The 23,946-nt window shown below is 39.8% G+C and overlaps 1 protein-coding gene across 2 annotated transcripts in view; it reads right to left on the bottom strand.

The window, feature by feature from the left end:
- Nucleotides 1–14,629, bottom strand: part of PPP1CB (protein phosphatase 1 catalytic subunit beta) — a 43,834-nt gene extending 29,205 nt beyond the window's left edge. Inside the window, exons 1-2 of one of the 2 annotated variants that reach the window (XM_059405367.1) lie at nt 14,524–14,629; nt 14,165–14,304 (exon numbers count right to left, since the gene is read on the bottom strand). In XM_059405367.1, coding sequence (XP_059261350.1) covers nt 14,165–14,216 — 52 coding nt within the window. In that variant the 5' untranslated portion in view covers nt 14,217–14,304; nt 14,524–14,629. Of the gene's footprint in view, nt 1–14,164; nt 14,305–14,455 lie in introns of both variants that reach the window. The other variant, XM_059405368.1, reaches the window with a different exon arrangement.
- Nucleotides 14,630–23,946: the final 9,317 nt, after the last annotated feature.

Here is a 23,946-nt window from a genome sequence, read left to right as displayed (position 1 = left end):
GGGACTCCATCCCAGGACCCTGAGATCATGACCCTAGCTGAAGGCAGAGGCCTAACCCACTGAGCCACCCAGGTGCCTGATGTTCCATACATATTATCTGAAAAGTGTGTATATCCTGTAGTTGTTGGGTAAAGTGTTCTATGTGTGTCAATTAGGTCAAGTTTACGGTGTTGTTTAAATCGACTAGATCCTTGATGATCTTCTTCCTTTGTTTTATTAGTTACTAAGAAAGGGGGATTACTTTATCTACATGCTTGTGGTTTTGTCTATTCTAACCTTTTGGTTCTATCAACTTTTCCTTTTTTGTGTTTTAGATCTATAAAATTAAATACCTAAAAAATTTAAGATTGTTTTATCTTCCTGCTGAATTCATTCTTTTAACATTAATCAATACCCTTCTTTACCTCTAGTGATACTTCTTGCATTACTTACTATTGCTGACATATACAGCCATATATAGCCAACGAGGCTTCTTTTGGTTAATATGTGTATGATGTATTTTTCCCACTCTTGTACTTACTCATCTGTACCCTTAAATTTAAAATATGTCCCTTGTACGTAGTAGAATTGGTGCTCTGGGCTTTGTCTTGACTATTTACTCCTTTCTTATTTACTGTAATTACGGACAAAGTTTAGTTAAGGTCTACCACCCTGTCACTTGCTTTGTTATCACATGTTCTTCATTCCTTTATTTCTCTTTTCTTGCATTTCTTTGGAATAATCAATTATCTTTAATTATTCCATTTTCTCCTCTACTAGCTTTTTAGTTACATATTCTTTTTCTTTTGGCAGTTACTCTAGAGATGACAAATGTTATTTAAAAAAAAAAAAGATTTTATTTATTTGACAGAGAGACAGACAACTAGAGAGTGAACACAAGCAAGGGGAGTGGGAGAGGGAGAAGTAGGCCTCCCACTGAGCAGGAAGCCCATGTGGGGCTCCATCTAGTCGCAGGACCCTGGGATCATGACCTGAGCAGAAGGCAGATGCTTAATGACTGAGCCACCCAGCCGCCCCAACAAATGTATTTTTGACTGAGTTATCACTTTCTAGCTTTTTGTTCTATAGTTGTCCTACATTGCTTCCACACATTTGAAACCTTACAAGCCATAATTATTTTAAATAGTATTAATATATATTTACACATATTTATCCTTATTGTTGTTCATTTATTTCTGCAGTTCTGTTCTGGGATTTTGTTTCATCATGAATTTTAATACTTTCTAGTACCAGTCCAAATCAATACATTTTCTCAACATTTGTGTCTTCATTTTGCCTTCAATTTTGAAGGACATGCTCAGTATATTTAGAATTCTAGGCAGCGTTCTTTCCTTTCCTTCAGCAGACTGAGAGGCTTTTCTATTGTTATCTGGTGTCTATAGTTCCAAGTGATGTATCAACCATCATTGCTCTCCTAAAGGTACTGACTTATTTCCTCTGGCAGCTTTTAAGATATTCTTTTTCTTGATTTTTAACAGTTAAGTCTATGATGGGTCTCAACAAGGTTTTATTTGTATTTTTGCTACCAGAATCCACAGAGCTTCTTTAATCTGTGTTTTGGTGTCTTGATCAGTTTTGGAAAAACCTTGGTCAGTATTACCTCCAGACTGTATTTCCTTTCCTCCTGGGACTCCCCCATTATGCATGCTAAGCCTTTCGACTATCTCCTGCTTTACTTCCCCTCCATTTTTTTCTCAGCACTATATAATTTCTATACAACTTTTTTTTTCTAGCTTACTACTGCCTGTTTCTAGTGTGCTAACAAGCCCAACTCTCAAATTCTCATTTTTAGCTCATGTATTTTTCTTAGTTGTAAAGTTTCCAGGACTGTGGTAAAATTTTCCATCACTTCTTATCTTGAGCATATTAAATCAGTTACAGTCCCTCAGTAATAATTCTAACATCCGAATTATCAATGGATTTGTTCCCTTTTTTCCTCTTGATTTTTGGTCAGTTAAGCCTGTCAGCAATGTCCTGTACATTTTGCTGAATGAATGAAAACTGTGTAAGTTCTAGATGACAATCTTCTTTTTAGCAGCAGTAGGTAGAGTGACAATGATTTACATTTTCTTAAGGGCTATGGTCAATCTGAAGGAATGGCCATGATGGGGTATCAACAGAAACCTCAGAGTGTAATATAGCCTAACTTGGCAGTCTTCAATTTTTACCTCTGCCACTAGGGTAATACTGGAATCTCTACCCAGAATTTTAGCTTTCCAGTTACTGTTTTCTTCCAGGTTTCTTAGAATCTTCTCTTGCACGTGTGTACCTTAAAAGTCAGTCAATGACTTCAGGAGGGCCAGACTACAGATTTTAGGGTTAGAGTTTATGTAATTCTCTCCTCTTTCAGATTTATGTATCAACTGTTTTAATGACTTCAGACATCCATCTCTCCTCTAATCCAGTAAAACTGCCGCTTTTTGTTTGGGATCTATTCCCCTATACCTCCAGGATAAAAGCCAGAGTGACTGCTGAGCTTACCGGTGCTTATCTTTTCTCAAAGATTGAAACCCTCAAACATTTCCTGGGTTGGTTGCTCAAGTAAATATAGAAAAGGACACAAAATATGATTAGTGGCCACACATTAGATTCAAATGATTATATATAAAGAAATTTAAAGAATACCTTGCAAAGGCCTAAACACTATGGGCCCTAACCCAATATTTTACCAGTCCTAATTCAATCAGTCACACTATTTTGGTGGGAGCATTAAAATCTCCTCCTCCTGATCGGTAATCTTTCTGCAAAATCACATTTACATCAGGAAAGGGGGAAAACACGAAGATCCAAGGATCAAATCCAGCCCAATGCCTGGTTTTGTGAGCTGTTATTTTTTTTTTAAATGGAGAAAAGGCATAAAAATTATGTAACATTTCAGTGTCCACATATAGTATTTTACTGGAACAGAACAACTCTTGTTATTTTTTTTTCTTCTTCTCACCGTTATGTATTATCTATGGGCACTTTTGTCATACAATGGCAGAGTACATTAGTTACAATGGGAGACTCGGAGACTGGGCATTCCCCCACTTCACACCCTTATGGTACTACAAATTTCAGAGATACAGTAATAACTCAAAAGTGTCTTCAGTGTCATGCTTGTTGCTGTATTGCAACATTTTGCTTTTAGTACTGCAACATTCTGATTTTATTACAGTGCATCCTCATCATGTCAAATCAGAAAAATAGAATGCAAATGTTACACTTTTAAAGCACACTGGAGTGTGGATTATTTTGTTACTGAATTAGATGGCTACCCATTGTATTTGTAATATTACAACTGTGCTTAAAAATATGTACATATGTATGTTCACATTACCAGAATAAGCACTCATCACAACATCCCCATTTCACCAGAAAGCAACAATCAGAAAAATTTAAAAATTTTAAACAGAATCTCATCAAAGCAGAATCTCTTCACAAAAATAAAAATGAGACTGCAACCAAAGTGAAGTTTCTAACTGGCTCATGTGTTAGCAAGAGAGAAAAGCCATTTACTAATGGTGAGTTAATGAAATCAGGTTTGATTGGAAAAGCCAAAGAAATATGTCCCAAGACAATAAACTTATTTAAGACTATTAACCTTTCTTTAAAAACAGTTCTTGAAATGTTGAGGACAATGACAGCAACATCAATAACCAGTCAAAAAAACACACAAAAACAAAAAAACAAAACAAAGCATTTTCAGTGGTCTTCTTTGGCTCTTGGGGAGTTCACAGATACTACCAATACTTATCTGTATCTTATTCGGGGAGCCAATACTGAATTAAGTGACTGAAGTTAGCATCTATGAATTGTCTCTTTGGAACTACAGGCAAAAATTATTTTCAAGAGAAAAGCCTGGGTGGCTCAGTTGGTTAGTGTCTGCCTTGGGCTCAGGTCATGATTCCAGGGTCCTGGGATCAAGCCCCACATCCGGCTCCCGCTCAGCGGAGAACCTCCTTCTCCCTCTGTCTGCTGCTCCTCTCTGTTTGTGCTCTCTCTTGCTCTCTCTCTGACAAATAAATAAGGTAAAAAAAAAAGGTAAAAAAAAACCTTTTTTTCAAGAAGCCAAGAAAAAAACAAAACAAAAAGTGATGGTGGCAAAAATACAAATGGAACTCAAAAAAACCTAGTTGGACAATTTTACAAAGCTTATGAAAATTTAAGGTGTCTATAGTCTATGAAGCAATTGATCAGCAGAACGGCATTTAATTTTTTGTTTTTGTTTTTTAGGGGGGGAGAGGCAGAGGGTGAAGCAGAGAGAATATTAAGCAGGCTCCCAGCCCAGTGCAGGGCTTGGATCTCATGACCCTGAGATCATTGCCTGAGCCAAAATTGACTTAACTGAATGAGCCACCCAAGTGTCCCAAGAGAAAGATATTTTAATTGATCAGGTATTGTTGAACCAGTGGTATCACTAGTGAATGTCAGTAATGTTCATGAACTTAACCACTCTCAGTTCCATGGCTATTTGTCAGAAATAAAAACTGAGTATCTTTTTTTTTTTTTTAAAGATTTTATTTATTTATTTGACAGAGAGAAATCACAAGCAGATGGAGAGGCAGAGAGAGAGAGAGAGAGGGAAGCAGGCTCCCCGCCAAGCGGAGAGCCCTATGCGGGACTCGATCCCAGGACCCTGAGATCATGACCTGAGCCGAAGGCAGCGGCTTAACCCACTGAGCCACCCAGGCGCCCAAAAACTGAGTATCTTGAATTGCCTCACCACACAGCAGTATGATGGCCTAATAGTGACAGCTTTATTTTAATTTTTTTTAACTCAGGGCCAATACTGAAATTTTTTTGAAGGACAATAATAACTATCACTACTACAGGGAGTTTTATAAACTAAGATTTTGTTGCAAACCTGATGGTGTTTCCTAATAATTCAATATAAAATGTAAGGCAAAAAATACTTACACGCAAAACATATACTGTGGTAAGTCATTTTGATAACTAATGCTGCCTGAATCACAAGCAAATGTCAAAGCTGCTTTATACACTCCCAGTGCTGTCAAAAGTAAAAACAGGATATTCATTTCCTCATAGATTTGCAATGAATATATTTTCTAAGCTCAAACCACAGTTCTAACAACATTCTTTAGATCTCAATGCTAGTGGAAAATATATCAACATCTATTTAACTGTGTAGTTGAGCTTCTACCTAGCCCTCTAGTGGAACTGATTAGTGTGCAATGTGATGACATGCTAAAAGGCAAGTATCAAGAGGGGAGTAATAGAATTCTATCAACGCTTTCCAAATGATGACTAAAATCATTAACTAAAATCATATGTTTGTGGACTGATATCAGTACTTGGCAGTACCTATCTGTGTTAAAAGATACCTTCCAAGATGAAATACGAAGATCTTATTACAGATCAGCATTAACAGATGAACACTTGCAATCGAACCTCAATTAAACAAGATACAATCTTCTCCCAAAAGAAATCCCCTCTTCCTATGACTACACAAATTATACTCGTTATATTTCAAATTTCATATTTGCGTAAAAACTTTTTCAATTCAGGTCTTTTAAGTTACAAATGGTATGTGAAATACAGGTGGTTTTTATGCGTAGTTTGTATAAATTAAATTTTATGTTTCAATAACCATGTGCTATTTTTTTCCAGCAAGTTCTAATAATTGTCTTCTCTAAGATAGAAAGGATGCCAGGAAAAAAGAAGCAACCCCACTACTATCATGTTTGCCCCACGAAATCTTAGTAATCTTCATTAACCTTTAATATTTTAATTCACACTACCCTGTCCCCTCCAAATTACTCAAGGATATATATAAATCAAAAGCAAAGTTAACTTAAATCCAGACCTCTTAAATTTCCCAAATTTTTTTTCCGTAGGACGAAATGGTAATTTCACCATTATTTAGCACGTAAGTCTCCCTTTAAGCCACAAAAAGTAAAAAAATTTAAAAAAGTAAAATTTTCACAAGTGGCTAAAATGTGGAATTTGGGTTTTAAGTGAATGAATTCGGCAGCTGTCATAATTTCAATTGAAGTCTCCTGATAGGAATAATTAATGTGGCCTTCAGGAGCTCTGTGCAATACCTCAAACTGTACTACTGTGTATATACATGAACATATTTTTCTGAGAAGGCCTATGGCTTTCATGAATTCTCAACAGGGTCTGTGAATAACCCTAAGTTAAAAAAGGATTCCAGATACACTGGTAAACAAATAATGAGAAAAAAATAAAGAAAAGTAACAGACATAGGTGAGAGCCAGATGTTTCAGGAACACAGATAGAGTACCCTAGCTCTATAGGATCAAAGTGTTATTCCCCTTTTCTACCACACTGACAACTGCATGGTACAAAATAATGGTGGACAAAACTGCTAGCACCTTGGTACAAACCAAAGCAGTGGCGCCAAACCGTAGTGGTAGTCGTGACGGCGTTCACTGCCGTGCACTTTTCAGTGAAACAAAAAGTCCGGTTTCACTGAAGAATGCCCTCAAGTAATAAAAATTGCCAGTTTTATTAAATCTCCACTGCTGAGTATGTCTTTTTAATATTCTGTATAATGAAATGGAAAGTATCCCTGAGCATTTCTGCTACATACCAAAGTGCAATGGAGGTCTTCAAGAAAAGCACTAGTGTGACTGTTTTAGCTCCAAGCCAATCTAGCCACATTTTTCAGAGAAGATCTTTATCGTAAAGCACAACTGACAAACTATAGTTATTTACACTTAGATATTTAACAGATACTCTTGAAAATGAACAAAGTGAGCCTGTCATATCAAGGGAAGCAAGTGACAGCATTTGTGTTAATGATAAAACCCAAGCTTTCAAGTGAAAATTAAAATTTTGGAAACCTTGTACCTAATACCATGAATCTGACAGCTTCTCCATACTTAAAGACTCTTCAGGTATCTTGTAGTATTAACAATTATGATTTTTTAAATACTGTGTCAGATGTGTCAACGTTTGAACATCTGAATAACTTGGTTTAGCTGGTATTTCCAAATGACCAATGCATGCGACAAAGAATGTGTAAGATACATTTAAAGTGCAAGATCACTGGATTTTCATGTAAAGTAACAAAAAAACTCACCGATATTTCAGATTCCACATTACAACTAAGCTTTAAGAAATTACCACTTGTTGATTTTTAATATAACATGAAAGAAATACCCGCAATGATCTAAAAAGACTACTACTAAAATACTCCTTCATTTTCCAACCCCATACCTGTATAATTAACTCCTATAAAGCCAGACATTAGAGAGATTTAGTTATCACTATTTTTGTTTTTTTAAAAAGCATTATTTATGCTAATATATAATGGGTTATTATTTATGAGTGCATTAAAAAATAGATATTTTAACATTGTTTTATTTCTAATACAGTACTCATTAAGCCACATAAATAAAAGCTCTTGTCCTCTATTCTTTTTAGTAGTATAAAGTGGTCCCTGGACTCAAAAAGTTTGAAACCCACTGGTTTAGTCCCTAGCTAAAAGAAGGCATACAACAAATCTTCTTAAATTACCTTTCACCACCGTGTTCTGCCTAGAAGTATCTCTGTCCCTCAACACCAACACTAGTATGCCAAACCAGATTACAAACTCTGGATGACGGAAATAGGAAAGAAATGTTTTACACATACATACACATATATGACAAAGGTGGCTGTATGCAATTAACATAATATAGAGGACAAAATAAATGTTAGATCCTCACAGAGTAGTCTTCTCAAAAATTACTATGAGGCATGTTCAGGGCTCAGCAGTACAATAAGTCCTCTATTACCTCTTTCTCAGTTCAGGTTTATACTAGTAACCACAGCTAACTCTCTGAATTTTTATTATGTACCATGAATTGTTCAAAGTGATTTATCTGTTCAGTCTCTAAAGATATATTATGGAAGTAGATATTTAATACCATCCCCAATATGCAGAAGAAACTAAGCCAGGGGCGCCTGGGTGGCTCAGTGGGTTAAGCCGCTGCCTTCGGCTCAGGTCATGATCTCAGGGTCCTGGGATCGAGTCCCACATCGGGCTCTCTGCTCAGCAGGGAGCCTGCTTCCCTCTCTCTCTCTGCCTGCCTCTCTGTCTACTTGTGATTTCTGTCAAATAAATAAATAAAATCTTAAAAAAAAAAAAAAAAAAAAAGAAACTAAGCCAGGGTTAAAATTAAAATACATGCAGAACCTGTACCCTAAACCAGTATAAACATGACCTCCCACTGTATCAATACTAATGTATCTTGAGCAAATACATAACTGAGTGAACATCTGATTATCATTCAGGATTAGCTACTGCAGTTAAGGCCCAATATTCATAAAATACATTCCTTATGGTCACTGTATAATTTAATCTTTCTCTCTCTCAGAAGCCTCGTCATTTTCTCTGATTACTTTGGTTCAATTATTTAATATTCAAATAACATAGTTGAAACCTACAGTTACCTATGAAGTTTCCTTCTCAATTTACTAACTGAAATAAAAACTCGGTATAACTGAATTATAACATTCAAGAAAGCTATATAATAGATATCCTTAAACTTGATTTCTCTCAATCTTGAAAACAGTAGGTAAAACTAGGGGAAAAGTTAAAGTGGTGTTAGACAAATACTCAAAGCAAGAAAATGCTTTGGTCAACCTCTGATTGACTAGATGGGGAACTTAGGGATATTCTGATGAACATTCTGGGAATGAAATTCCCTTACGGTGAAATAAACTGTATCAAAACCTCCAAATTACACAGTGTTGGCACATAATCACGATCCTAGGGCAATGTTCCTACAATTAGATAAAGACCTCTTACTTGTCCTTGCACAGATGGAGGTAAATTTGGGAAAGTAGAAAGAGCCCTGAGGCCAGGGATTTTCAGGAAGATATATACACCCTCAAAAATCACTCTGCTAGACATGTGAACAGAGTAAAGGCAGAATAAAGGGCCATTGTCACTGTCCTTTTACTACTTTTTTCTACTGCATTACAAGTATCCACCTAGTCCAGGGACTGAATTCTTCCATCACTAGGAAAAGACTGGCTACTGGTTATTTATACTTGCTTGACTTCAGAATGAGTTTCTGTATTTTTATTCTTCTACCTCTAAGTGAAGAAAAGACAATTTCCACTAAAGCATTTTCAATTTTATCTAACAGATGGAAAGCGTCTGTTGTATGGTGTATTTCAAAAAATGAGGTATAAAAAAAAATTGCATTCCACCTATTAATAACCAAGACTTTGAAGGCAATCCAATTCAATCCTGGGGAAAGGTTGAGGGTGTACAAGAAAAGAGATGGGACCCCGATGACTTTCTTCTTCCTATATTCACTGATTCTCTATGTTTCCAGGGAAAGTAGGCCTTGAAAGGGTTACTTACAACTGCTAGAAGGGCAGTGACTTTTTTGCCAGGGTATAAATTTGTATCCACTCAAAATTAAATTCTAAAAAATTCAACTGAGAATTCCCATCATCCACTGCCACACCACTGCTAAACCTACTGCATTTACAAACCATTTCTTCTCTTTGCATCCCTATATTCCAAGTCTTCCAGGATAACCTTTGTTTCAGAAATACTTAAATGATTTAAGTTATTATTTCTAGATATCTCAACATATATGACAATATTATTCTACCTCTGTTAGAATTGAGGACACATGCCTCCGAATGTCAACACCATTAAATAGTAAACATGGAAAGTAAGATAGTAGAGGGGGAAAAAAGCCCACTAGATACAATTTGCTATCTTCCCCTTAATCCTAAATTTTAATATATAATCCTAGCTCTAGATTCAGATGTAAACAGATTTCTAAATCCTAATGAATTTAAATCTTGGATTTAATTATTTATCAGAAAAGCTCCAGCTCTGCACTCAAATAACAAAATGAAAACAGACCTAATTTCCGTATCAGTTTTTAAAAATGTTTCTCCTTTATATATCCTCTACCTTCTTATCCAGGAAGAAGCAACAGGAGAGAGAAAGTATTCCTCAGATGATCTTCCCTACTCCCCAAACTGCTCTTTTCTAACAGACCTGGCTTTGGATCTATACACAACACTTTCCCTGAGGAAGCTGAGGTTGCCAGGAGCAGCTAGACTAGCACTTCCTTCAAATCATCTAAACTTTAGATTTCTGGTTCATAATTAAACAACTTAATTTCGGGGGGGAGGGGCTTTAAACAGTCTGGCAGTTCCTCAAAAGGCAAACATATAGGCTTACTGTATGACCCAACAATTCCATTCCTAGCTGTATACCCAAAAGAAGTGCCCACACAAAAACCTGTAGATATTATAGCAGTATTATTCACAATAGTCAAAAAGGGGAAACAATTCTAATATCTGCCAAGTGATGAATAAATAAAATGTGGTTTATTAATACAGTGGAATATCATTCATCCACAAAAGGAATGCAATACTGACACATGACACAATATGGATGAATTTTTAAAACATGAGAAGAAGCCAATCACAAGAGACCACATATTACATGTTTTCATTTATATGAAATGTCTAAAACAGACAGAATCCTAGAAACACAGAAGAATAGTGGTTACCTAGTGCTAGGTGAAGGCTGAAAGGAAAAAAGGAGTGTTGGCTAATCACAACAGGGTTGTGTTTGAGGGTGGTGGTGGTGAAAATGTTCTAAAATTGTGGTGATGGCAGCACAGCTGTGACTATACTAAAAAACATTTAATTATACACTTTGAATAGGTGAATTACACAGTATACGAATTATATCTCAATAAAATTTTTATTTAAAAAGAGAGCTTTCAAGTGGTTTTATTAATCTATTTCATTTAAATCCATTCTTTCTTTTAACCTTCAAAAGGACATGTAAGAAAGCTTCTTATGTGCTTAGTCTGTCTCAGCCTAACAGAACTTTTAGAATATGATCCACAAGAAAGGAAATGATCAGTTTCACAAATTCAGGCATATATACAAAGTATATATACACATATGATATACATAACAACATATGATACATATAACAGGCATGTGTTAATTATCAACTGGTACAAACAAGTTTTTTTTTTTTTTTTTTAATTTTTATTTATTTATTTGAGAGAGAGAGAGAAGGAGAGAGCCAGCGAGCACAAGAAGGGAAGGGTCAGAAGGAGCAGCAGATTCCTTGCGGGGCACAAAGCCAAACAAGGGACTCTGTACTAGGACTCCTGGATCATGACCAGAGCCAAAGGCAGTCGCTTAACCAACTGAGCCACCCAGGTGCCCCAAACGAGTTTTAAACACCTGGATAAAGTTTGGTTGGGAACAGAGCTAGCGGGAAGCAGTTTCTCATCCTATCCTCTTCCCAAAGGCATCAATCTACTCAGTTCATTTCACCTCCTCCCAAAATAAACACAACATTTCTAATGTGAATAAAGTTTGCAAGGTGATTATGCTATACTCCCAATGCCATCCTAACTCCTTTTGGAATAATGATCAAAGTAAAAAGCTTTCACCGGGTTTTCCAGGACACCCAAAGGAACTAGATTTAATTTAAAGAACCAGTCAAGAGCACTATTATAAGCCACAAGAATGTGGTAACAGGGTCACTACAGGGGATAGCATGGCCAGCATCTTTGGCTTTTAGTACCAAGTAAAACCTAATCCTATACTGGAAGAATATGCACTATTCACACAATAAATAAGTACAGTGCTTTGCATTAAATGACGAAAATTTTTAAATGTTCTAAAGGCACTTTGAAATTACTATCATATGCCCACTCAAAAAGCAAAAAACACAAAGCAACTTATAAAATATGGTCACTGAAAGTGTTACAGCTGATTGGCAATTTGATATAATGAAAAAAATCAAGAGCATGTTTTGGAATTACAACCAACATTTTAAAATGAGATGAAGTCCTGCTGATGTCCCCTAATGTGGAGGCATTCTGACCGAATTTTAACTTACATGTTTATTTAATACTTTAAAAAAAAAAACTAACTGTAGCTACACTGCTAGACAGCTTTACAAAATACCATCATTTCAATCTGAGTTAAATTTAATGAGCAAGTAACATCACTGAAAACCAAGGCAGATAAAAAAAATTTTATTTGAAGAATAAAAGTAACTACTTTTTAGAAAATCCAAGTCTGTTCTGGATGTCTCTGAATAGGTCTAGATTTTGAAAGGGGAAAAGAAAAGGAGTCTGCAGAATTTAAGAATTCCAAGGAGGTACTGTCAAACTAAATATACCTCCTTGGATTAAGAAGTAAGTAATGAAACTCTACCGATGGGAGTGTGCTGAATATATGAACAGAGAGGAGGCTGGAAAAGCCCAGAAATTCGCTTTAGACTGGGAGCTCCTTTTATTTTCTCTTTGGATTCCTGGTGACTAGCATAAAGCAGGTCAATAAATGCTTGCAAATTTCAAATGGGAAAAGTCTCCACTAGATTTCTCATTCCCCCCCCCCAAAAAAAAAAAAAAAAAAAAGGGTGTGGGGGGGGACATCATCCAAAACCAGAACCAATCATTTAATTTGAATTCACAAAACTAATGGAATCACTCCGCATATCCTTTTCCCTTCATATCTTTCTTCCAATAAACTTAACAAGCCACTAGTGAAGTTTCTGAGTATCATTAAAAAGAAAAAGGTGCATCTGACTCAAAAAATTAAAGATCAAACATTTAAAAACATATAAATCTCCTGTTTTATGCATATAAAGTATACAAATATGTAAGTATGAAAAATAAAAGGAAAGAAGTTGAGATGCAAACACCAGACTTTCAAAATACTTAAATTTACAAATCAAGCCTGGACTTTCCCCAAAGTTACCTAGACATTAAAGTTTCTAAGTGGCTTTCTTTCCCTCTTGGAACAATGCACAATTACAAAATACAATTTTTTTCATAATAAATATCTCACAGACCCAGCAAGATGTTCACAGCTGTTAAAGTCCAAGTCTTAAGCAGTGAACACTGACTACAGGCACCAGGGGGCCTCCCAGGAATAACTTGATAGTAAAGGAAAAGGTAAGAGTTCCTGGCAAAACTTTGCTTCTTATCCAGTCTTAAGACTGCTGCAAAGCTTTCACATCTGGAGCAAATAAACTGTAGTTTGTTACACAAGGGGCACACACTGAACTGATGAGATACCGAAACGTCCACTGAAAAAAGGAACTAGCTCGCCCCCCCAATACAATCTTCTTTGATGAATTTACAAATATAAGTATATACTGCGCTTTCCTGTTGTAAACAGTTACCTTCAGGTAATCTGAAGCAATAAATAAGTGCCTATGCACTCCAGAGAAGACTAAATTTTCTAAAAGGGTTATCTTCTTTTCTACACACTCAAAAAGCAGTTAGTGGTGATGCAAATTTTAGAGTAAAGGGATTCACCGATAGAACACTACGATTAACTCTGAATATTATCCCGGCCTCTCTATCTTTTCCTTTTCCCTCAATCCCCCACCCCAACATAAAACTGTTCAATAAAAACAGAACGACCCGGAAACTTCAAAAGCCGCAAAGACTTGTAAATGCCTTTTAAACCTAAGAGCGTTCACAATAGACCTTTTCTAAGTTTGTGCAGAAATTAAATCCCGCTCAAACCCGAAAGCTAAATGCCTTCAGCAAACGCGTTTACATATTTCTTCTTTCTCGAGTACATCTTCAGCTCGATCAAACACTTCTGTTTTACTCCTTCTTTTCCCAAGCCAAATAATAAATAGGTTCTCAACTCCCGCTAATGTTAACGTATCCTTAAACCGAGTTCGTCCCACAGCATCATGTAAAAATGCAGAAGACATCCAACAACTGTCTCAACGAGGTTTTTATAAAATTCACTCCCGGAACAAGAATCGGAGGCAGCCAAGGGCAATGCACAAAGAGAACAGAGAAGAAATACACGTTCCACGGACATACAATGCACAGAAGCTCGCATCCTCGCACCCTCCTTGGGAAGGGTCACCCAGCACCCTTGGGCTCCTCGCATCTCCCGGCCAGGGCGACGCCGTGACGGTCCCCGAGGGTCCGCGGGGACACTCTCCGCCGGGGCCGGCCGGGCCACCCCACCCGCGGGGACAGCCCCTCTCTCCTTGCCTCCCACGGACCGTGTTCCTGGAGGCCGCTCCCCCCCGGCCAAGCAGCCTCTTCGCCCCCTCCTCTTGCTGCCGCCGCGGAGCGGGAACGGGGTCCCCTCGGGTTTCGGCGGCGGAGGGAGAGTGAGGGCTGAAGGGGGCGCCCCCTCCCCGCGGCCGGCCGGGCCCCGCACTCACCCTCCAGCAGTCGGGTGATGAGACTGTCCACGTTCAGCTCCCCGTCCGCCATCTTGTCGGCACCAGACGCTCCTTCCCGGCAGCGGGAACAAGGGCTTCACGGCGGCGGAGGCTGCGGCGACGGCTCGGCGCTCCCTCACCTACAAGTCACGCGGCGTTTCGACCCCGGTTCCAACTCCCCCTTTTCCCCGGGCCCTCCCCCCACCCCCTCCCCACCAAGTAGTGGAGCGCGCGTGCAGTCGGAGGCACACGCGAGAAATAAATAAATAAACAAGTGGGGCCCCCACGAACCGGGCCGCGTCAGACCCAGCCACCACCTCCTCCTCCTCCACGGCACCGCCCAACTCCGCAAAGCTCACCAGCGCCGCCGACGGCCCCACCCGCAGCGCCACTCACTGCACACCGCCCTTCCCCGCCACCGCGCCACGCAGCCCTGCGCGCAGGCGCACGGCGCACGCCTCCGCGGGCCCACCCCGCCGACAGCCCCGGCCTTCGCGCAATCGCACTGGACTCGGTTCTCCCGCCGCTGCCGCCGCTGCGGCCTTCGCGCAGGTGCGTCGCCCTCCCTCGCCACTCCCACTGCGCCGAATCGCCGCGGCGGCGCAGGCGCCCCAAGGCTGGCGGGCGTTTGCTGCGATGGGGAATCTCCCATTAAGCGGAGAGCGCGTAGGCAGTTCTGATCTTCCCGCTTCTCAGCCTCCCTGGCCGGCGCGCTCCGCAGGCAGCGTTGTTGGGCCTTTCCCACCTCGTTTTTCTTTTCTTGGCTTCCTTCCCTAGTTTTGCAAGCAATTCTTCATGTTTCCGTTAAGCGGGAAACGTGGGCTACAATGTCCATCTTGGAAACCCAAGTTTATGTGTTTGTGTTTGGGAAGCCAGAAGGGGTTACTATGCTGGAAAAGTTTGACATTGCAAATAAGGGATTTTATATATCGTTCCACCAGGCTAGGTGCTCAAGTACCTGGATTTAATATTTTAAAGTGGGCTCTGGAACGGTCAGCAATAATATTTAACACGGGTACTGCTCTCTACCTTCTGTATCCTGCTTCCATACATCTTTCATTTCTGTCCACTATGTGCACACTATTTTCCCCCAGTGCCTTTTTGTTCTTACTTCCATTATATTGCTTAATCATCCTCCCTTGTAACTGTTTATGGATTTCCTACACTGGATTATAAGCTTCTACAAGGTAGACTCATCGATTATCTGGCACGTGGAAGAGAAGGACAAAGAAACATGGAGGTTCTGAAAGGTTGGTTGCCCAGCTGTTCTATGCACCACATAATTCTGCCTCTAAAAAGGCAGGAGGAAGAGTAGCATGCGAACAGTCTAGGCAAGCAAGAGTTTTTGGCCTGTCCTTAAAGGTGGTCAGATAAAGGTCTTTACTCACTCCTCAGGTATTTGTACAGAAACTCTCACAAGGCGCATTCCCAGGCTCAAGGCAGTGCTTTTCCACGCACACATCATGAATACTAGGTAACATTGAGATTCCTGTATTTGCTCTGGCACTGTTCTAAGGCTTCTACATTATCCTATTTAATCCTTAAATCAGCCCCGTGAGGTAGGTACCAGTCTCTCTACTTTGCGGGATTAATTGATGTACAGAATGATTAGATAGTAACCCCAAATTACACAAGTAACTAACAGATCTGGGATTCAAACCCAGGCACCTAGTGCCAGAGTTTGCACTCTTAACAATTGTGATATAGTCCCTCCTGGTATATGTAAGCTGAGTTGCTTAAATATGCATGTTCTATCTCACAAACTTGGAAAATAGAAATCATAGGGATTTCTTTTTGTTTTGTTGTTATTGTTGTTGTTTTGGAAGGCAAGGGAGGGCGCTTTGTCCAATCAAGTGCTTTATAATGGCCCAGATGACTTACAGAGCAAGGATTTCCTAATGCCTTTTTTTTCTTCTTCTAACTTTTCTTCGATTTTGGAATTTAGCTTGTACGTTGATGGTGAGCATAGAACAGGTGGTGATCCTGTCTGGAGTAGTTTTCACGGACTTTTATTGCCAGTTCATCTTGGGAGCTTTTAGGCGTGAAGAAAGGGCTCATCGAATCCTTATTCTGTTAAAGAACATTTTTTATACCCTGTTTTATTCCAGAAGAAGGGATTTAGGGTAGCTTATGAAAATATATGCAGTAGAATAAATTAAAAATAAGTACAGAAAAAAAAAACAGGACAAAAGAAAATAAACTGGGAAAGGTAAAATAAAGTCAGCAGTTTTGAATGCAAAGTGCATGGTGTAAGGTACTATTGGTTTGCTAGAGATAGGCCACAAAAATAATCCTAAGCTTTTTAGCAACCAGGGAAAGATCAGTTGCAAGTAGAGTAAGTATTCTAGCTTAGTTGGAACTGGGACTGGAATACACAAGCTGTGAATTTGGATGTCACTTTCCCAGATCTCTTCCATGAGCCTCTTAAAGAGTAATGCTTGGGAACAAGTAAGTGACTGCTTATCTTCCAGTTTTCATGGGGCACATGAATCCCATGAAAAAGAACTTTGAACCCTGGCCACAATTAGGGTTTAAATACATACAGGCATATTGAATGGACCAGGACACCCAAAAGAAACTCTATTACACAAGGAGAAAGTAAGCATCTGAAGAGAAATCACCACAAGTGGGGCAAAGAGAGGCCAGTCCCAGCAGAGTTGTGGGAGTCAGAAGGGACTGAAGAGTGGTCCTGAGTACTGCTTGCAGACATCCCCTCCTCCAGGTTTTCTAGTGCTTTGGAACCCTGGGAAGGAAAGGGCGAGTATAAAAATGAAAGAGCTAGGGGCACCTGGGTAGCTCAGTGGGTTAAAAATGAAAGAGCTGTATCTCTAGAGGTCCAGCCAACTTTTCTGTGGGATCTCCTTCCAAAAGAATTATATAAGAATTCAGATTCAGAATTCCTCAGGTTTTGAAGTTTAGCTGGTGCATATACTATATATTACTTAACACCCCAGCAACTTCTGGGGCAGCTCACTATAATCTGAAACATTATTTTTTTTTTAAGAAAATCATATGAATATTCACATCATGTAAGATAAATCAAACTACATTATGTCTCATATCAGTACAGGTCAGATTTGCCATTAAAGTAGCTCCCTCCCCTCCCCGCCCCTGCCGAAATAAAAATGTATGTATTGAAGGAAATTTGGAAAACAAAGATAAAATATAAAAATCACTTATAATTTCATCAGCTATAGATGAACACTTTCCTGTCTTATACCTGAATACAATCCTAGTTTATAAAATTGGGAAAATAAAATAAAATTGGGATCATGCCTCACTTCCATTTTATCTTTGTTAAATGAGTTTTGGTGCCACATTTATGTGAAACTTAGTTTTCAAAGTTTATTTGGATTTTAAAACATAGATAAGAGGGGCTTCTAAGGTGGTGTGGTTGGTTAAGTGTCTGACTCTTGATTTCGGCTCAGGTCATGATCTTGGGGTCATGGGATGGAGCCTCATGTAGGACTCTGCTCTCAGTGGAGAGTCTGCTTGAGATCCTTTCTCTATCTCCCTCTGCTCTTCCCACTGTTTGCACTCTCTCTCAGTCTCTCTCTCTTTTAAGTAAATCTTTTAAAAACGTAGATAAGAGATAGAAGACAGAGGAAGAGGTAAGAGGTGGAGATCTGGAGACTGGAGGAGACAATGCTGCAGGCAGTAGCAACACAGACAGTTGGAGCCACCATGAAGTTCAAGGGTAGGTGGCTACCAAGTTGAGAGAAACCCCATTTGGCAGATACTGACTCTAAGGAGACCCTTGATGTGAATATGAGCACTGTCCTATTGGCAGAATGGAGGTCATCAGTTAGGGAAACCAGCAGCTTGGAAGAAGAGACCTGAGAAGGCTGCCAGCAATTTAACAGACATTGGTTGGACCAGGTACTGTGGTGGGCAGAAGCCCTGCAGAGCACCCACACCTGGAAGCTGGAAGACTTTAGAGCAGGGGACTGATACGTAGTGGTTCTGACTGCATGTTAGGAAATTGCTTCTCAGTCTTTCTGAACATGTGGCAGGACTCGGGAAAGGGATCATGGTAAGGTCCTGCTCCTTGTTAGATCAGGGTGCTTAATCTCACAGACCAAAGCACAAATGATTAGCTGGACTGCCAGTCCAGGGGAGCTTTAGATAGTGGTGTGCTGGCCCTGCTTGCACTGGCTTGTGAGAGTCAGTTGTTAAACTTTTCAGGAATTCTGCAAGCCAGTTGTTACACAGAGCCATTATTTTAAAATTTAATTTATAGACTGACAAATAAATTATACTAAAAACAAAGGTAATAATTACTCAAAAGTCATCATGTCCTATTTATTTTGCTACATTTCACTATTATGTGTAGTCTAGTGATTGTTTAAATTTATTGTATCTGTATGGGGAAATACTATGCAACGATATGCCACTGTGTATCTCTTGTCCAGTTCCATGTTCAGTGACATCACATTGGCCATGGTAGGAATATTTACACCAAGGGAATTAGCAAATACTGTGAATCTATATCTATTTCTGCCACATAGTTTGTTGTTAAACATTTACCAGTACACTACTGGGCTAGGGAGACATTTGGGTTATACATGACAATATCCTTGGGTAATTCCAGGAATGTCTGTGGAGGGAAATTAGACTTCCTGATATCAAGGGACTTGGGGAAATCATAATTTGGGGTATTAATAACATCATGATCTTATATGTACTTACTAACAGAAAATGCCTGGGACCCATCAGTTCCCATTAGACAAAGGCAGACCAGTGCTCAGAGGACCCCAACCATCACTATGCTGGGACCAGAGAGGTGTCCTTGTGGATTGTCCTCAAAGAAGGCACTTTGGAACATAGTGGACAGCAGCGTCATTATTCTTTTTAGTAAACACAGCATAGACTTTCTTAAGAATCTTTTATATGCCTTTCAAAATTGGCCAATAGCCAATAAGGTGTGAAAGTAAAAAGTGGAGGCTGTGGTAGCGATGGACAGCTCTTTGCTGCCCTGGCTAATCCAAAACAGCTTTATAAATGAATGAATTGACATTCATTGGGCTGGGCTGTCCTTCCATAAATATGATTCCTCTTAATCAAGTCTTTAATAAGTCTAGAGTGGTAGCAAGTTCTAAATTTTACTAAATATAGCTTGAGGGCAACCATTCTGTATATATAATATCAAATATTATAGGCTTTTGTAGTCAACTCAATCCAAGGATATTGAGAAACCATACAAGGACACATGCATCAGGAAAGGAGTCAACCCTTACGAAACAGAGCCAGGCTAAAGTCATAGACGAGGTCAGGGGCAGGATTTTTTTCTTAAGATTTAGTTGTGGTTATATTTTATACACATATTAGAGAATAACCAAGTACCAAAGTTATCAGCCAAGTCAGAAGGTATGTCCTCAGTCATTTTAGCCCCCCAAATTGTAAAGCCAAGTTTAACCAAGTGCCCTTGGCTAATAACTGCCCCCACCCCACCTAATTCTGATTCCCCCGACACACATGTGTGAGCTCTCAGTGGAGCTTTGTCTCTTAAGCTGTTTCTGGTATAATGTTCATTCTAAAATGATGGAAAATAAATGCCTAGTAATTGAAGGAGTTAACTCGCTCTATAGAACGATTAACAATAAGACAGTGAGAGTTGGATGGGCAGCTACCACAAAGGAAGACTATTTAATTTTTGAAGAGTTGACCTGTGGTCCTTATTTTTCTCTTGTAATTAGATTACAGGGCCAGCTGTCTATTTAGGTCACTCCTACTTGGTTACAATAAAACCATGTTATCTGCACATATGAAATTGATTCTCTTTAGCTGCTCTCCCATCCTGTTCATTCAAGATATGAGGAAATAACTAAATGTGTTTGTAGGTGAAGAAAAGGATACAAAATATGTGAAAGCTTGTTTTAAGTGATACAATTTAAATGTTTTGTTTCTCATGATGGCCACTCTTCTCATAGAGCAAATCTGAATTTTGTATGACTCACCTTTTCAGTTGGAGAGGGTTTACTTCTGAATGGTTTCACAAGTCTGTTTCAGTTGGTTTTGGTAAATAAAACAAAGCATTATTAAGTTTTCCAATGTAGTTATAAATTGAATAGCTCTCCTCTAAAACCTTGTTAAAATTAATGGCATGTATCTCTTAAAGCCAAACGCAAATGTGTCTGTGAGCTGTAAAAAATATTTATTGATCCAACACTGACAGGTCCTGATACGTGGGAAACACAGGTTAAATAAAGTATTTATGAATTATTATTCAAATCTTGACTGAAACCAAATATGGTCTCTCTTTTTTTTTTAATATTTTATTTACTTATTTGACAGAGAGAGATCACAAGCAGGCAGAGAGAGAGGAGGAAGCAGGCTCCCTGCTGAGCAGAGAGCCCGATGTGGGCCTCCATCCCAGGACCCTGAGATCATGACCTGAGCCGAAGGCAGTGGCTTAACCCACTGAGCCACCCAGGTGCCCCCAAATCTGGTCTCTTATAAATACTGTAAATTCTTAATTGAAATGTCCTAATGGTACTTGTTATTTAAGGAAATCGTAGAGTGAGTGGACCTTTAAAGCAAAGTGAATACTGAACCAATTAAGTATTTATGAAACATTATTTATATTTGATTCTCTACTGAAGGCATGATCTTCCCAACTGTGAAGCAGTTTACTGACTATGTGGGGGAAATGACCACAAAATGATTTGGATAGTGAGACAAGCATTGGCTTGGAGGTGGGAGACAAAATAGCTAAATAACCTGAGACGGATCTTTCTTTTTCTGAATCTTGGCTTTATTACCTACAAAATTAGTTCATTAATAAATGGTTAGCAATGTTTCTTCCAGTTCTAACACGTCTTTAATTCTAAGACATAAAAATGTAACCAAAAATGTAACATAATATTGTACAGGCCGTCCCCAACTTAGGGACTGGATCAGCTCCAAAAGGTTAATTGTTTGGAACACAGAATATATTTTCCCACAAGAGACTGTGGTACAAATGGTGGTTAAATTCCCAGATCAGTCTGCAAAATCAATTTAATCCTTAATGTAACTATAGGAAAGTACCCATGGTAATACAGACTCTAACCACCAATTATAACAAACTTTATGGGGAAAAGCCATTGAGGATTCTAATTTGGCATAGCAGAAAACATCTAACAGTGTTTCCCACTACCCTGTGCAACAGGCACAAAGACAGTTCCTGTTGTCATTCACAGGCAGACCTGGGCCCTAAATTTGAGACTGTCAGCATGGAGAGTGAAGGAGCCTGGGATACCTCTGATCCTATAAGAAGAGGTGGACTGAGGACAGTTCATGGTGTCTAGGGTTTTGGTTGCCAGGAAGGAGTTGGTTCCAAACCAAAGGAAAGGGAATGTAAGGGGAAAAGGGAGTGAACATATGTGCTGGGAACTTTTTAAAAAAGAATGTTACTATTGATCTCACTCACTTTGTGGTTGAGGAAGTTGAGATCTGGGAAGGTTAAATTGCATTGTCTTAAAAACTAAAACTTGAATCTGAAACTTATGATTCTTAGCCCAGATAGTGTTCTACTTCTCCCTCCCTCCCTTCCTTTTTTCTTCTCCCTACCTCTCTCCTTCTCTCTATGTCTCATTTTTACTTGAAAGCAATGGCATTGTGCAAGGACCTATTATTTTCATCCCCTCTTCACTGTGCAGGAATCACCTAGAACCCTGCACCTTCATGCCCATTCTCATTGTTGGCAGCCTGGCCAGCAACCAGCACAGCAGTTTTCTGTTTTGCCCCAATGTGTTTTAAACAGAGCCACCAGCTCGAAGAATGTGGTCTGGGTCCAGTGGTACCATCTGCTGTGATGGCAGGTGAGTTAGCTCACAGCAGGCTAGGAGTGAGAAGACAGTGGGTGATTTCACAATGGGTGGCAGTCTTCAGGGACGAGAAGGAAGGAGGGTTATTTTCAGCCAGAGCCAGGGGAAGGTTGGAGTGTGTCTACCCTGTACACCTGAGGAGTATTCCTATAATCAACCCTGATGTGTCCATATTCTTATGCCAGGCCTACAGACCTAGGGCTCAGGAGTATGGTCCAGACCCTAAGCTTTTTAGAATTCTAAAAAGGGAGAGAGCAATGAGGTCAGATAAGGCCTTTATACAAATGATGCAATCAAGGGACATGAATAGGGTGTGAAGTATTGTGGGGTTAACTTCAGTGTCTTTCAGAGAAAATGGCTATGAGCTTATTGTTGGGGTCATGTGGGAACTTTTTCACAACACCACTCCTGTTTGATTCCCCTCCTCCCACCAAGGAAGTCCTATTTCATTCTCAGCTTTGGGACCGGAGGCTACATATTTTGAAACAATGCCCTGGGGAATTCTGATAGGAACCCATGCATACCTCCTCCACTTTTCATTTGTACAGATCTCAAAAAAATAAAACAAAACATAACAAGGAGACTGACTCAGAAGAACCAGGGGAGGGCTCTTTGGGCAAAAGGATCATTTCTGGTAAAGTTCAAAAAAGTAGAGGGAGACAGAAGTACCTGGGGCGGAGGTAGTGGTAGGAAAAAACATGGGGGTAATTAAGGGGGGCCAGCAAGAGGGAACTGGAATGCTGGGCCAGAGAGTATAAACCTGAAGCTGTTTGTAAAAGGAAATGATTATGTATTCACTTTTCAGTAAATATTTCTTGAGCACCTACTCTGTGCCAGGCACTGTTACATGCTGGCTGTACAGCTGAGAACAAAAGTCTTTTCCTCATCAAGTTTATATTGTGGTAGAGGTGGTGTAGGGTGATCAGTCCACCCCAGTTTGCCTGGGACTTCCGGGATTTTAGCACTGAAAGGCCCTTGGCCCAGGAATCCCCTGGGCAAACCAGGATGGTTGGTTCCCTAGGGGATAGACATTGTGTGAGTGTGGGGGTAAGGGTCAGGATGAACAGCAAAGCAGGGGAAGGGGCTGGGGATAAAGAAGAATGTACTTTATTTTTTTTTAAAGATCTTATTTATTTATTTGACAGATAGAGAACACAAGGCAGAGGCAGGCAGAGAGAGAGAGGGAGAGAGGAGGAAGCAGGCTCCCTGCCGAGCAGAGAGCCCGATGCGGGGCTCAATCCCAGGACCCTGGGATCACGACCCAAGCTGAAGGCAGAGGCTTTAACCCACTGAGCCACCCAGGCGTCCCCACCCCAGAATGTACTTTAGATAAGGTGGTCAGGGAGGATCTCTCTGTAGATGTAACAAATGAGCAACGATCTGAACAGAATGAGAGAGAGAACCAGTTACACATTTCAGGGTGAGTTGTAGATGGGTGATTATTTCTGGAAGAAAGAACCACCATGTAAGGGCTCTAGGGTAGAGACATGCTTGACACAGATGAAGAACAGCAATTTTGGCAGAGGGGCTGAGAAGAAGAGTCAGAAGCAGAGAAGGGCTGGATAGAGTGAACCATGTTAAGGACCTAAGATTATATTCCGAACGTATTGGAAGCCATTGGAGGGTTGAGAGCAGAGGTATGACCTAATCACTCAGAAATTAGGGTTATAAGAGCAGAAACAGGAGGAGCATTTAGGAAGCAACTTCATTCAGAATTCTTGAAGAGTTCCTTCTCAAAATGTTTGATCAGAGCAATGTTACTGGAATAAATGAGCCTGCTATCAGAAGACCAACCTGGGCAGGACTGGCCTGACCCTCCGCTACCCTACAGGAATGGCCCTGGGAATGAGGAGGAGGAAGCATCTAGAGTTACCTTGGAGATGGGGTTAGCAGAAGTTGGTGGTGTAGCATTTACAGGGGGATGAAGGAGAGTGGTGGATTGAAGATGATTGCTAGCTACTCTTCCCCATGCTA

This window comes from Mustela nigripes, chromosome 7 (genome assembly GCF_022355385.1).
Source record: "Mustela nigripes isolate SB6536 chromosome 7, MUSNIG.SB6536, whole genome shotgun sequence".
Taxonomy (NCBI): domain Eukaryota; kingdom Metazoa; phylum Chordata; class Mammalia; order Carnivora; family Mustelidae; genus Mustela; species Mustela nigripes.
This window is presented reverse-complemented; position numbering and strand designations above follow the sequence as displayed.